The following is a 13,341-nucleotide window of genomic DNA, read 5'->3' as shown; positions in this document are numbered from 1 at the left end:
TGAAAACCTTCCATGTGTCTGCTAATGTTAATTTATAGCCCATGATAAAACACCTTACTGGACTCTTTTTAACTGCGTAGTAATAAAAGCTATTATTAATAAAAGCTAGTATTAAAAGCTAGTATTAATGACTTCTTTCCTCTAATTGTTAGCATGCTTCTCTGCTGCTTTAGGGCTTGTAATTGCAGCTCATGTTGGTGGCTAATAATGACCAGACCAGGGACAGTCTGTCCACTCACTCTGCTTAGCAGAAGCTGGCAGTCTGGTCTCTCCAGAACAACTTGTCCCTTGCTGAGGACTGCGTGTTTCAAAGCAGAATCCAGCAACACCTGCTGGCGTGTTGTCTTCGTAGACTGAGGGATGACTAAATTCACTCCTCTGCACCTACAGGCCTTTTCTAAAGCAGCTTCTTGAAGACCAGCATTTCTTCAGTGGTTGAATGGTATCTCCTTGTAAAAATAATGTTCCTTGGGGCTTTCTCTGGAGGTGCCTGTTGTGTAAGCTCTTTTCTGCCCATAGGAACCTGAACGAGCGGCCCTCATGATGTAGAATTTGGTTGTTCTTGCTGCTTTGGCTTCTCCCATCTGTTTTAGCTGAATCATAAATAGCTTGAAGGACTGGAAGGATAGGGCTGAGTGATGTTGAAAGCAGACAGTGCACCTTACGTGGTGGGCTGTAAGTTGTGAGATAATGCAAAAGAGTTTAGAGGCTGGAAAATTGGTTTATCCACTCTGTAAATACAGATGCACGTCTCTTTTCCAGCATGCAGACTTCCTCCTTGCTCTGCAGATGAATGAGGAGCAGTATCAGAAGGTCAGTATCCATAACATCGTCCCTGGAGTTCAGCTACTGCATAGATGCTGTTTTGCACTTACCACTTCAGACTTTCCTGGCTTCTGGAAGGGAACTTTTCTGAAGGGCTGCATTTGCACTGTGCTGCTTTTGCTGAGCAGGCAAAACCTGCATAGTGTGCGTTGGCTGGCTTTTAGAAAAGGTAGACAAAAGCTGAGTGCAGCAAGACAGTATTGATGCATGTAACGATCTGTAGGAATTCAGTCAGCTTGTGTCTTTACTGGCCACAACAAACATTGCAATAGAATAGCACCAGGTTTGCTCTTGCTGCCACCGTTATGGCTGTTTAAAACAGATCTGTTATTCTTGGAGCTCTGCCAGTGGAAAAGGCCTTTCTTGTTTGCAGAAAGGACTCTTCAAAAAAAAAAAACAAAAACCAAAAAACAGGTCTTTCCCTTTAAATGATGAGAAAATGTAAAGATCAGTTCAGCAGCTGTGGATTACATTTTTCTTTCTGATGGCTGTTTCTCTTCAAACTTTGGAGAAGATGCCGGACCCTTGAAGAAGTGGGCATGCTTATTCTTAACGGTGGCAAGCTTCTCCACCCCTGCAGTGAAGGGGCAAAGACAGGGTCTCTGTCAGCAGCTGGGTAAATTTTCCTTTAGAGGGCAACAGATTTGAAGCTTGGTTTTTCCCACGTGAATGGCATGTGCTCTGCAGCTTCCCCAGCCCAAGATGCTTCTATGCCTGCAAGCTAAGAATTATCTAAATACCAAGCTCTCCAGTGTTTTGGAATCTGTTAAGCAGGATATGTAGATATTAAGTTACTTAAAGCTGAGTTCCTGGTTTTGCTTAGTGGGTTTTGACCACTGAGTAGGATATCTGCTGGAATGATGTACATCTGTGGCTATTTTTTTTTATAATTAATGCTGGCACTGTTTATGGCTTGCCGTTATACGTGCCCGCGTCGCTGCGTTTTATTTGCAGCAGTGTGTGTTGGTATGTTGCTCTCGGTATTGATTTGTATTTATTTATTTTTTGCTGTAGCTAACACCTCTGTTTATGGCTGCAGGATGGGCAGATGATAGAGTGCCGCTGCTGTTACGGGGAGTTTGCATTTGAAGAGCTCACTCAGTGTGCAGATGGTCACTTATTCTGCAAGGAGTGCCTAATTAAATATGCTCAGGAGGCAGTCTTTGGCTCTGGGAAGGTAAGAATTTCCCAATTGGATGAGGGGAAAATGGATGAATTGCTGTTGGGAGATCACGTTGCTGTTTGCATAGTTTTGTTGCTTAAACCAGATGTAACTGCACTTCCCAAGAAGTATTTGAATGGAATTGTCTTGAAATCCAAATCCAACAAGTCAGTCTCACCGAGTGAACAGCCGACGACTTCACAATGGATTTTTTGTTGAGTAGGTTCCTCGTTTTGCTGACCTCAGTCTTCTCTGCTCCATACTTAGCAATTTTTAATGGATTATTAGGAAAAACTTTTTACAGTGTTCATAATAACTTAGACTCATCTGGTTTTGATTTAATGCTTAATAAACCAGTGATAAGTCTGCACAGAGAATGTGTTCTCATCTCTGACTCAGCCAGTCTCTTCATAGCTAAAGAATGTTTGTCCTTCATGAGTTCCTTGCGATCCCAACCCAATTTTGGGGTTGGTTTCTCAATGGTACTAGTAACCCTAATCCCATTTAGAGGTGCTGCTGTTCCTAGGACACAATTACCGGGGGTGGTCCTAATGGCAAAGGAGCAGCAGTTAACAGCATCCTGGTACTTAGCTGAGCTACAAATGAATTATTGACTGCTCTGAGGTGTGCGTGCTCCTTTGCCTCGGATATGATAATCAAACTGTAGGATGCTTTTGTACTCCGGCATCTATATTTCATGTGAAGATAAACCAGACAGCTTTTATATGACTGTATTGACAGGAATGTAACGTGCTGTTCAGAGTGCTGGTTCTCAGTGGAGACCACACAGAAATAACAGGCTACTGTGCAGTCACAGCAGGTCTGGAGCTTGTGGACTGTGATCCCAGCTATCAACAAGCATCTTCATGTCCAGTGCTCTTAATTAGCCACATTCTTACCATAGTAAGCCCGTTTTCTGGCCATTATCTATTGATTTATGCTCTTATCTCTAAGCAAGGCTCTGCTCTGGTTTACTTGCAAATGTTCTAGGTACTAACTCCTGTTCTGTCACTACCATCAGACTGAAACTGAGCTCTCTTCTTCCAACCGCAGTCAGAGCTCAGCTGCATGGAGGGCAGTTGCATGTGTTCATTCCCCACCAGCGAGCTGGAGAAGGTGCTTCCAGAGAACATCCTCTGCAAATACTACGAGAGGAAAGCAGAGGAGGAGGTGGCTGCTGCCTGTGCAGATGAGCTTGTCAGGTAAGTGCCCAGTGCAAGACACAGGCTGTGCTTACTGTTGTGCAAAATTGACCCCCCAAACCCTAAACATGGACCAGACGTGGGGTAGGTAGCTTTTAAAGAGCTGCCTTACCGTTTCAGGCTTCAGACTGTTTTTATTCAGCTTGGTCTGCCTTTGACTAGGAGCGGATTAAAATTCAATAGAGCCGTCTCCCCCAAGACTTGCTTGCTAGCTCTGTGCTGATCCTCTAAATTACATGGTCTAAAGTAGTGCTGAGCGTATAATATTTTGATTGCAAACAGGGAAGTGATCGAAGAAAAATGAGCAAAAAGACAGCAGTCAGCACATCCTGGCGGCAGACGTTCGGTTGGCATCTTTCTTAACAACCACATAGCTGTTTGACTAAATCCACTTTCAGTGGAGATTTGTTTGGCATTATGCATGAACAGCACCTTCTTTTGGGCTGCAGGTGTCCGTTCTGTAACTTCCCAGCTCTACTGGACAACGACGTGAAGCGGTTCAGCTGTCCTAATCCCCGCTGCAGAAAGGTAATGGGGTGGCACTTGCCCCTTGGTCTCTTCTAGAGTGGTAGGCAGCAGGGCTGGAACACAGCTCGTGCTTCCTTAGTACCAGATGAATGAGGATCTAAAGCGACTGCATGGGACAGTGATAAAGGTATTTTGCTGGATCTGTTGATGTTCTATAAAACTGTGTAGCTGGTGACTTGTATTTCAGGGCACTGTTGATGCAGACAACAGTATCCCTTTCATGTAGCAGACTTGGAAGATACTAAAAAGCGTCTAAAAAAGCCTTAGGGAGCTGTCATGCATATACAGAACTTTTTAGGTGAACAGGGAATGAGCGTAAAGTCCAATTGTAGTCCTTTGTATAATGAAATAATGAAAATTCTGGTGAATGACCTGAAACAACCCTGTGTACTGTCCTTAGCATCTTACATTTTTGTTTTATGCCATCATTTGAATATGATTTTGGTTGGAAGGGGTTGGAAGGGACAAAAACTTAGTTGAATGCGTCCATTGAAAGGGCAGATTTTTTTTGTGCTTCTATCAAAAGCTGCTATTAGTCATAACAGAACAATCACCAGGTCGAGTGGGGGTACAGAGTGGGGGAAACTCGCTGCTGCTGCTACTTCTGCACATTCTGTTCTGGGGGAAAACAGAAATGTAGAAATGTGTTTTCTCAGTTTCCTTAATATATGCAGAGCCTTGCTCACATCTGGTGCCAGCGAGCTGAGGCCAACACAGTATCAGCATTAAGAGCTGGAGCTAGGAGGCATCTTGCGTAACTGTAGCCACAGCGATGAATTCTCCTGCAATATTGAGAGCTGCCCATCCACCAGCAGAGATTTCTGCTCATCACAGAAATTCCTCTCGAGTGCATTAACCATATGCTTGTAGCTGCTGTAGCTTTGGGTTCTTCTCATCAGTGATTCCACTATTGGCCTTATTGAGGAAAGGAACAGGCAGTCCAGTTCTTTTGTGTGCAGAAAGTGAAGTTGCCAGCAGTGAACTTTCCATTTCTTAGTGAAAAATTACCAAACGGGGGGGAGCTGCTTAAAGACACACAATTCCATTTTAGGTCTCGGATATCCAGATAATGTTTTGCTAACATCCCTCTCTAGCATTTGGGAAAGAAATCCAATTGTAGTCATCTGGACTTAAGGAGCAAGGAGCTCTGCTAGTCACTAGGTGGCACTGTTGATTCATGTGTTAAATCATTTTTTTTTCTTAATCTGTTTGTGCAAAACCCAAGCTGTTTTTGAAATGCACATATGTCAGCACCACCGAACAAAACTCAGGCTCGGAAAAACATGAATGTTTCAGTATGCAAAAAGAATGGAAGGCTTTTTCCTAAATCGTGTAATGTGGTACAGTAACTGATAAGAGAGGTCAGTGCTGATGTGTTCCTTTCCTTCTGGTTTGCTGTTTCATTTCCTTCCTAGCGTGCTGTCTGTTCCCCCTTCCCTGGGGTTGCAGCATTCCAGTGGGCTGGATTTCTGGTTTCCTGGACAGCTTGTGTTGATTCATTAGCTGAAAATCTGCTGAGTAGCTCAGTGCTCTTCTTAGAAGTCTGAACGAGTTGAGGATTCGAAAGCGAGGATGAAGAATTGGGATAGCAGGATGTGGTGGTGTCTCATGGCTGCCCCTGCAGTGCTTCTTATTCCCTGCTATCTTGTCTCTTCCCAGAACGAAGAATTTCAGTTAATGCTCTTGCTTTCAGGAAACTGTTGCCCTGAGGGAGGAAAGGACTGGATTAGCCTTTCCTCAATGGGAGCACTACAGAGGTTGGAGAGGATGCGTTGGCTTTGCTAGCAGTGCCTCTGGCAGGCTGTGGTAGTGATGACTGATCCTGGAAGGAGTCCCTCTCTGGTTGGAAGGACTGTGCTTGCACAGCTGAACCTAAAGCGAGGGGAAGTATAGAAAGCGAAAGGTCAAAATGTGCCGGTCTTGAAACCTCGAGGCTCCTAAGGGGTGGAGAGAGGAGCAGCAGATGGTGGTCCTGCGTTCCTGTGCTCCGTCACCTGGCTCCTTTGTCTTGCTTACAGGGTTCATGTTCATACTCTGCATTTCCTTCAAATCTTACAGAGAGGTTGATTCATATTTGGATCTGATATGGCCATACTGTAAAATAAGTGGTGGAAACCAGTTGGAAGCCTTCATTTTTTGGCTGTAGATGTGTGTTGGGCTCAGTAGATCATCTCTAGACGTACCCAGGTTACTACCTATGCATCTCACCTATGGTCTGCTGTAGGTCCAGTCCTTTGCACCTTGCAGGGACCAGAGCGTGGCTGGCTGTAACCCCAGCAATGGGCAGAGCTCCAGAGGCTGCCTGTGACCGACCGAATGCACCCGGCGTGGCTCCAGTGTGGTGACCAGGGCTTGAATCTTAACATCACCAACTGCAGGGTGGAGGAAGAGCTTAATTAGTCAGGAAGAATTGCTCCAGCTACCCGCTGAATGCGTTCCCCTGGGTATTTGCAGTCTGAGCTGATGTGGGATGGAGTCAGCTTTCACTCAGCAGCCTGCCATGAGACCTGTTGGAGACCTGTAGGAGCTTCGAGGCTTTGCTCTGCACCGAGCTGCTCACAGCATGTTCCCAGGAGGCCTGCAGGCACTCAGCCAGGCTGCCAGCAGCAGGCAGGTTTGCTGCCCAGCTCGGTCAGCCTCCGTCTTGCCCGGTGCGAGGTGAATTTCTCATCCCTCCTGGGGCGTGTTTCTCCTCCCCGCGTTCCCACAGAGCGATTCTGGGAGCACTACAGCAGACACATGTTGCTCCTTGGATTTTTAAGCACTGAGCTTGCACTTTTTGCATGCTGGGGGAAGCACAGCAAAGGAAGTCCTTTCTTTCTGCTCTGCCTCCCTCCTCCCAACATCCCATATTGTTGGGGGAAGCCTTTTGTTCCCAGGCTGGGCGATGCGGCTGGGGGGGTGCCAGCCTCCCCTCTTTGCAGTCTCAGCACAAAGCACTGCAGGGCTTTCAGCCAGCCAGGAGATGGGGAGGTGAAAGCTGCTGTTGCCATGGAAATCCTGCATGCATGGAGCAGCGCCGTCCCTCCGGGCGAGGAGAGCTCCAAACCCACACCAGTCGCTTCATTCCCCGGCAGGAACCTGCAGCCAGGTTGCAGGGACTTGCATTTCCAGCTCTTTTCCTTAAAACTCCTTTTTATGCCTTAGGATTTCTGTTCCTTTGAGTTGGCTGCTTCAGTGCAGGCGGGATGTGAAGGAGTGGTTACGTGGGGCTGCGTGGTGCTAAATTGCATCGCCCTCGGACCGGGCAGCTGCCACCCCTGTTCTCAGGGCTCCTTGGTGCATCTGCTGACGAGGCTGGGTTTAGGGAATGAGTTTGCCTGCTGGGTGTCTGAACTGTGCTGGAAAAAGGAGCTGATGAGCCTGTGTCAGGTGAATAAACTCCATGCCTTGCCTCTTTGTCTTCAGGATGGGCTCTGGCTGCAGCAGTCCTCGTGTGTGCTTCTCATTTGCAGGACTAAGGCATGGTGGTAGAGGGGACTTGTTCCGAAGCTGCTAATACCCTGCAGGATTGATTTCAAGGTGCTTGCTAGGAACAGATGCACCCAGCTGCTTTTCCCCTTCATTTTCTGTTGGAAGCAAGACAGGTTGGAGCTTGTACAGAGCTCTGCCTAGCGAGCGATGCCTGAACACGGCTTTTCCTAGCGGGGTGCTAACACTGCATCCACAGCCTGTGCTAATAAGCCACGGTGCGTGGTTTGCAACAGCTTTGATGCCAGCGTGGCCTTCCTGGCTGAAACACGAAATCGTGGCAGAAAAAACTGCAGATGGAAAGCTGCAGGAGCAGCTTTTGGGGCGTGCTGCAGGGCCTGCGATCTCCAAACCTGGTGCGGGACCGGGGCGCGCAGCTCTGCCTCGCTCAGGGGAGGAGATAAGGAGGCAGCCCCAGCCACCTCTGAGCCAGTTCGGAGTGTTTTATAGGGTGCAAGGGAAATGTTTGTGTAATCGAGTCCCCGGCAGCTGGGGATGTGCTGGGGGTGACATATCCTTCCAGGGATGTCATCCAGCACATACCGCAGCGCGATTACTTGTGTGCTAGAGGCTGGGCTCTTGCTGCCCGGGGCTGCCCTGCCCAGCTCCAAACACGCTGTGGTTTTAGGCTCAGGCACTATCACGATTTGTCACTGGGTGCGTGTGCAACATGGAAAAAAAAAAAAATAAAATCCCTCTGGTTGGAGAAACTGAGCTTGTCCAAAATGTAGGATGTGCATATGGAGAATTACTTAATTCTCCTCGTTTTGCAACATGTTTTCCCAGCTGCTGAAGTCTGCTGTCTCGTTCAGCTTCCTGACAGCAGCGCAAACATTTTGAAGGTCCCGTGGTCCTGTCTCGTTCTCTGTTCAGACGTTCTTATCGCTGTTCTCTGTGTGCTTTGCCTTGAGCCTGGTTATTTGGGTTTCATTGTTACTTGTGACTTAGCCCCACAGCTTTAGAGAGCAGAGCTGGCAGGGGCATTTGCTTATGGCAAACCCTCGTCCTTTCTTTCTGTTGGCAGTGACCTCGAGGCCCAGCTCCTGTGTTTAAGTTCCCATCCTCCTGTGTCTGTGCGAGTGTGGTTTAGCAGAATTTGCTGGGATGAGGAGGGAAGAGAGATGTGGTGCTGCTACTTGTCTTACTGCTGGGGCTTGGGAAGGGAGCACTGGTGCCTGTGTATGGTTTTGCTTGGAAGCCCGTCACCCCCTTATCTTGCCCAGCAGAAGGGTCTAAGCTGTATTTTCAGGTCCCTGCCACCTTCCTCCTCAGCTCTGCAGGAAGAAATCTGCAGCTCCAGAGCTGCGAGCTTTCTCCCCCAGCTCGGTGCCTTCGCTGCGCCCTTTTTAAACAAGCGCCGCGCATGGGAACGCACTCCCCTCTTCTCGTACTGCCAAAACCACAACAAATGGCAAGTTTCCGTCTGTCATCTCGGCGCTGAGGCGCTCGTGGCTGGGCAGGCGATTCATTTTTCTTCCATAAAAGGCCACTGAAACTCGTCTGCAGCGGCGGGGCTCAGCGCCGCAGCCGGCGAGCAGGGCGAGCGGCGATGCTATCGCCCGCAGCGCTGCGGCAGGAGCACTGCTCATTTCCCTGCCTCTTCCCAAAGGGATGGGCTGGAGGGGAGGGACCGAGGCCGAAGGTGGGGTGGAGGTGATCGTAAGAGGCAGATAACGCCCCGTTTGGCATTTTCTTGCCAAGTCCTAAAGGAAGACAGATAACAGGAGGGCTGCTCCCGCTGCTGCAAAGCCTTAAAAGTACAGTCCCGAGCAGGAAGAGCGGGCGCGTGCTACCCCACGTGCTCGTCCCCATGGGGCGTGTGGGGTCAAAGTTGCTTGGGGAGTGCTGAGAGTCAGGAGATCGCCTCATCCCGGGCCTTGTGCTGGGTGGTTCACTTACCTTTTAGGGGAGCTGTCAGGGAAAATAGGGGAAAGCCATGTGTCAGGGGCTCTCCTCGCTCCCCAGGTGCACGGTGCGTGCCTGCTTGCTGTGCTGGCAGCTTGCTCCTTGGCCAAAAGGGAGCCCCAAGGAGAAGCAGTGACCAGGAGTGAATTGTCCCCATTGCCACCCAGGGCAGCTCCCACAGCTTGCTTTTTGGTGCGTGCTTGGTCTGGGCCAGGAGCAGCTACAAAAATTGACTGATGCCATCGGTGGCGTGCTCCTGAATGCCATAATAATCAGCCTGAAATCGCTCCTTGCCTTGTGTGTACACCTGCCATCCCTCCTGGGGACCCGCAGGAATGGGCTGGAGGTGTCAGGACAATTCCTCACCTGGAAGGAGGGTAGCAGCAGGCTGGCTTCTTGGCTGTGGGGGGCTGGAGAGGCTCCATCAGTGGGAGCTCAGGTGCTGCAGCACAAGGTCAAGCCCGTTTATGCTTTCCGTGGAAACGCTTGGTTTGATAAATGAGGCTGACGGAGGAGGAGAGGGTGAAGCCCAGCTTGGAAATGGACCTGAGGAAAGAGGTCAGCTTAAATGGGGTATCTGTCTCTGAAAGGAGAAGAAAAAAAGTTGCTGAAAGCAAGAAGTCAAACTAGTCTCTTTAAAAATAGACCGTGTAAGTCAGTGCAATTTCAAGCAACAAAGCTTGCTCCTGTCCTTGGCTTCTGCCTTATATAGCAATATCCACTCGGTGAAAAGGCAATTCTTCTCCTGGTCACCGACCTCTCTGCCAGGTCCGTGAGCTGCCCTCCCTTTGCAGCTCCATCCTTTGCCAAGGAAAGGTTTGGAGGTAAGAAGCTGGGCACTTTGTGCAGGACGAAAACTTGGGCCTCAGCTGTGTGCCCAGCACCCAGCAGTCTTCTCGCCCTCTCTCCAAGGGCCCAACCTGCCAAAATTTAGGTGAAAAAGAGCTGTGAGGGCTGTGATGGTCAGCGCGGGCAAGGTGGCAGTGTCCTTGGAGGTCAGTTCATGGTCTCCAAGGGGAGTCAGGTAAGAGCACGCAGGGCAGGCGGTGCCTTGAGGGTGGCACCCTGCAGGCTGTCGTTGCTCTGGGTAGAGCAGAGGCCCTGCTGCAGTCTGAGATTTGCTCCAAACCTTGCCTTTTCCTCCTAGGTTTACTTGAAAGAGGAAGGGAGCAGTGGTGTTAGTCCATTTCATGTGGGAAACAAGAGAGGGAGCAGCTTAACACGATCGCTCTAACACCAGGGAGAAAACCTAAAACCTCTGCATGGACCAGGGCGCTCAGATTGCTCGGGTTGATTTTTGGGCAGTGAAGTAACTCTGCCTCTGCTGCTCGGGCCTGTCCCCACAACAGGTAACGGTGGTGCTGAGCTCCATGGGATGGAGGTGGGAGCTCAGCCCGGGTACCCTCCGCAGGACTCGATACAGAAGTAGGGGTGAATTTAGGGTTAAAACTCTGCCAAGTGCTACTTGTATTCGCAGGGCATCTGAGCAGGGTTAAGGTTTTGCTGCTGCGGTGGAAATGGAGCTTGGAGAGGATGGAAAAAGGCTGTTCCCAAGCCAATTGAAAAACATTGTTCTGACCTTATTCAAGAAGCTACATCTTCCCTCTCTCTTTCCTCCCCCTCACATTCCTCTCATAGTAATCACTGATCTCTAACCTCAGCTTCATCTGCCGCAGCTAAACCACTTAAAACTGAAAACTAAAAACCCAACAGCAGCAAAAAAAAAATAATAAAAAAAAAAAGGCTGCTTCTGCAACACACCTCATTGTGTACCTGGCTGCTTCCAGAGTTATCTTTGGAGGCCATGAGTCAGCGGCGAAGGTTTCGGATAGTTTTGTGGCAGGGCAGCTGATGACTGCCTCTTCCTTTGGGCCAGAGCACCACCGGGGTGGCTCAACCTGGGGTATGCAGCGCAGGGAGGTGTTTTTGCTTCTCCTTTCTGTTTGCACATAAACAGATTGCAGCAGATGACACAGTCACCAGACTTCCTGGGCTAACACAAGGCTGCCGCAGCCGATGTCCATTTTGGAGGCTGTCAGTTGAGTTCGTTGCCTAATTTGGTCACAGTGTGCTTGGGGCTGGCCTGCTTTCCTTTTTTTTTTTTTTTCTTTTTAAAGAAAACACTCGTCCTTTTCTATCATTGTCGTGGAGGGGAAGCTGTTTGTGTTGGAGAACCTCCTGCTCTTCTCACTTCCTCCGTGCAGAGGAAGCGATACTTGAATGGTGTCTTTCAAAAAGCCATGCAATGCTGAAGGTGATCCTTCCAGCCTTTTCCTTCTTTGCCACCCTTTCATGAGCTTTCAATAACCCTAACTGGCCTTTTATCCCTTCTGAGAAGTCGTTTGAGCTGTTAATGCTGGAGGACTTTGGATTAGTTCTCTTACAGAGGGAGCTGTATGTGCTGAATATAAAATAGTTAAATAATAACTGATAAGTTGATGTATTTGCAATACGTGCTGTCAGGGGGAGATGACAACGGTGCAAACCCAGCCTTAGCTAATGGAAGGAGCACGTGTTTTGTCTCAGTACCACTAACGAGAGGCCTGGCACCGTTTAGGACCCTGAAAATGCCAACCACTGGGGGAGAAGGAGCGCGATGGGTCTGCTGTGCTGCCTGGCCTTTACGAGTTAGCTGCTGCGTCGTGAAAACTACAAGTTGCAGGGCCCTTTGGAAAAGGAATGCTGCTCTGCATCGAACCACGGTCAGCCCAAACGAGCTGCCTGCCTGGCATGCAGGAGGCAGGTTGTCCTTCCGTGGTCAGGGAGAGCTTTAGATCAGCAACAGCTGAGGCATCAACACCAAAGCTGGAGTCTCCTTTCTTTGATTTCTCTGCTGTATTTGGGGGTGAGGACAGCTTCCAGGTGATCCAGTCAAGGATGTAGCTTTGTTTGGTGATACTGGGAGGCTCGTGTGCCTTACAGATGGTGAAGCTGCTGCTGTTGAGGGAGTTGCCACCTGTGTTGGAGAAGATTCCCTGGCCTTGAAAGCACAAGGAGATGCTGGGCTGCCTACTGCAATCCAGCCCCTGTTGTAGGTCCAGAGTACACGTAATAAACAGCTTCAGCAGAGGCACAGGTTAAGGTACACCATGAGTATTGCTATAATCAGCCTTAAATGTTTGGCAGCGGATGGGCAGGCACGGGCTGGTCCCTGCAGAAGATCCCCTGGAGAGATGAACCTTCAGCGTGCGTCAAGTGTTGGTAGCATTGACCTCTGAGACATTAGTAATGGAGAAACACGGGCGTAAAGTGGTGAGGCAGCAACTTTACAGGGGAAAGGGAAGGTGAAACAAGTTTTCTTCTTTTTTAGTAAAAATCTCCTCTGTGTGTCATTCGGCATTTGCATATCATCTGCTAATTAGGCAGGACTGACTCACCCACCATTTCCACCTGAAAGGCACGCTGTGTTTTGAAGAACACAGTTGATAATCTCAGTAGGCCAGCACTTCTTCTCTTCCTCCTCCCTCCCCTCCCAGTGCCCCCCAAAATGCATTCCCGTCCTGCTTTTAACCTTCAAGCCTCTTTTCTTCTGCTCTCTCTCTGTTACTACTCCTGCATTATTAATGGGGCTCTCGCAATCCAGCCAGAACACTGACATTACTAATTACTACTTGTAGCAGAGGAGCGAGATAGAAACTGGGTCAGGAAACGTTGTCGTCACAATACGACAGTGTCAGAACTGCGGAGCAGAACTCTTCGATGAGCAGGTTTGAGTTGGAAACGTGTGACCTTGCTCCCTTGCTGCATGCCAGTGACCAGCTTGCACACACACGAGTGTAAACGGACCTGTAACTTCCAGGAGCTGAGGGATGGAGTGAGTAAAATGTGTTGTGATTGTGCTTTGAGCATCATAAAATTCACATGTGTGGTGTGGAGCCCCTTCTCCTGTCGGTGTCAGAGGGGGAGGAAGCGTCGGTGGCTGTGTTTGTGTTTGCATTCAGCAGGAGCCTGCCTGTCACACTCGCTGCATTCAGGTTGTCCTTGGCAGCACCAAGGGCATCCTGCAGCAGCAAACAGCTCTCGTGCTCTATAAGAGAATATGGCTGCTGTGAAACCAGAATGAGAACGTTATTTGGGGGATGCAGCCATTAACCCCCAAATACTGAGCTGTTGTAAACAGTGGAGCTGGGCTGTGTCCCTCCCTTGGGCACAGCATCCACGTAGGAACCTGGCGTCCCCGGGAGGCATTGCTGCCAGCAGTTGTGCCGTCGTGATAGCTTGCTCCTTGAGCGAGGGGCGAGAGTGAAA

The 13,341-nt window shown here is 49.3% G+C and overlaps 1 protein-coding gene across 2 annotated transcripts in view; it reads left to right on the top strand.

The window, feature by feature from the left end:
- Positions 1–13,341, top strand: part of RNF216 (ring finger protein 216) — a 73,432-nt gene that overhangs the window by 21,733 nt on the left and 38,358 nt on the right. For both annotated transcript variants that reach the window (XM_068699584.1, XM_068699585.1), the window contains exons 10-13: positions 763–813; positions 1,865–2,002; positions 3,041–3,189; positions 3,639–3,717. In XM_068699584.1, coding sequence (XP_068555685.1) covers positions 763–813; positions 1,865–2,002; positions 3,041–3,189; positions 3,639–3,717 — 417 coding nt within the window. The remainder of the gene's footprint in view (positions 1–762; positions 814–1,864; positions 2,003–3,040; positions 3,190–3,638; positions 3,718–13,341) is intronic.

Source organism: Anas acuta, chromosome 15 (genome assembly GCF_963932015.1).
Source record: "Anas acuta chromosome 15, bAnaAcu1.1, whole genome shotgun sequence".
NCBI classification, from domain to species: Eukaryota; Metazoa; Chordata; class Aves; order Anseriformes; family Anatidae; genus Anas; species Anas acuta.
Note: the sequence above shows the minus strand (reverse complement) of the source record. Positions and strands in the feature narration are given on the sequence as shown.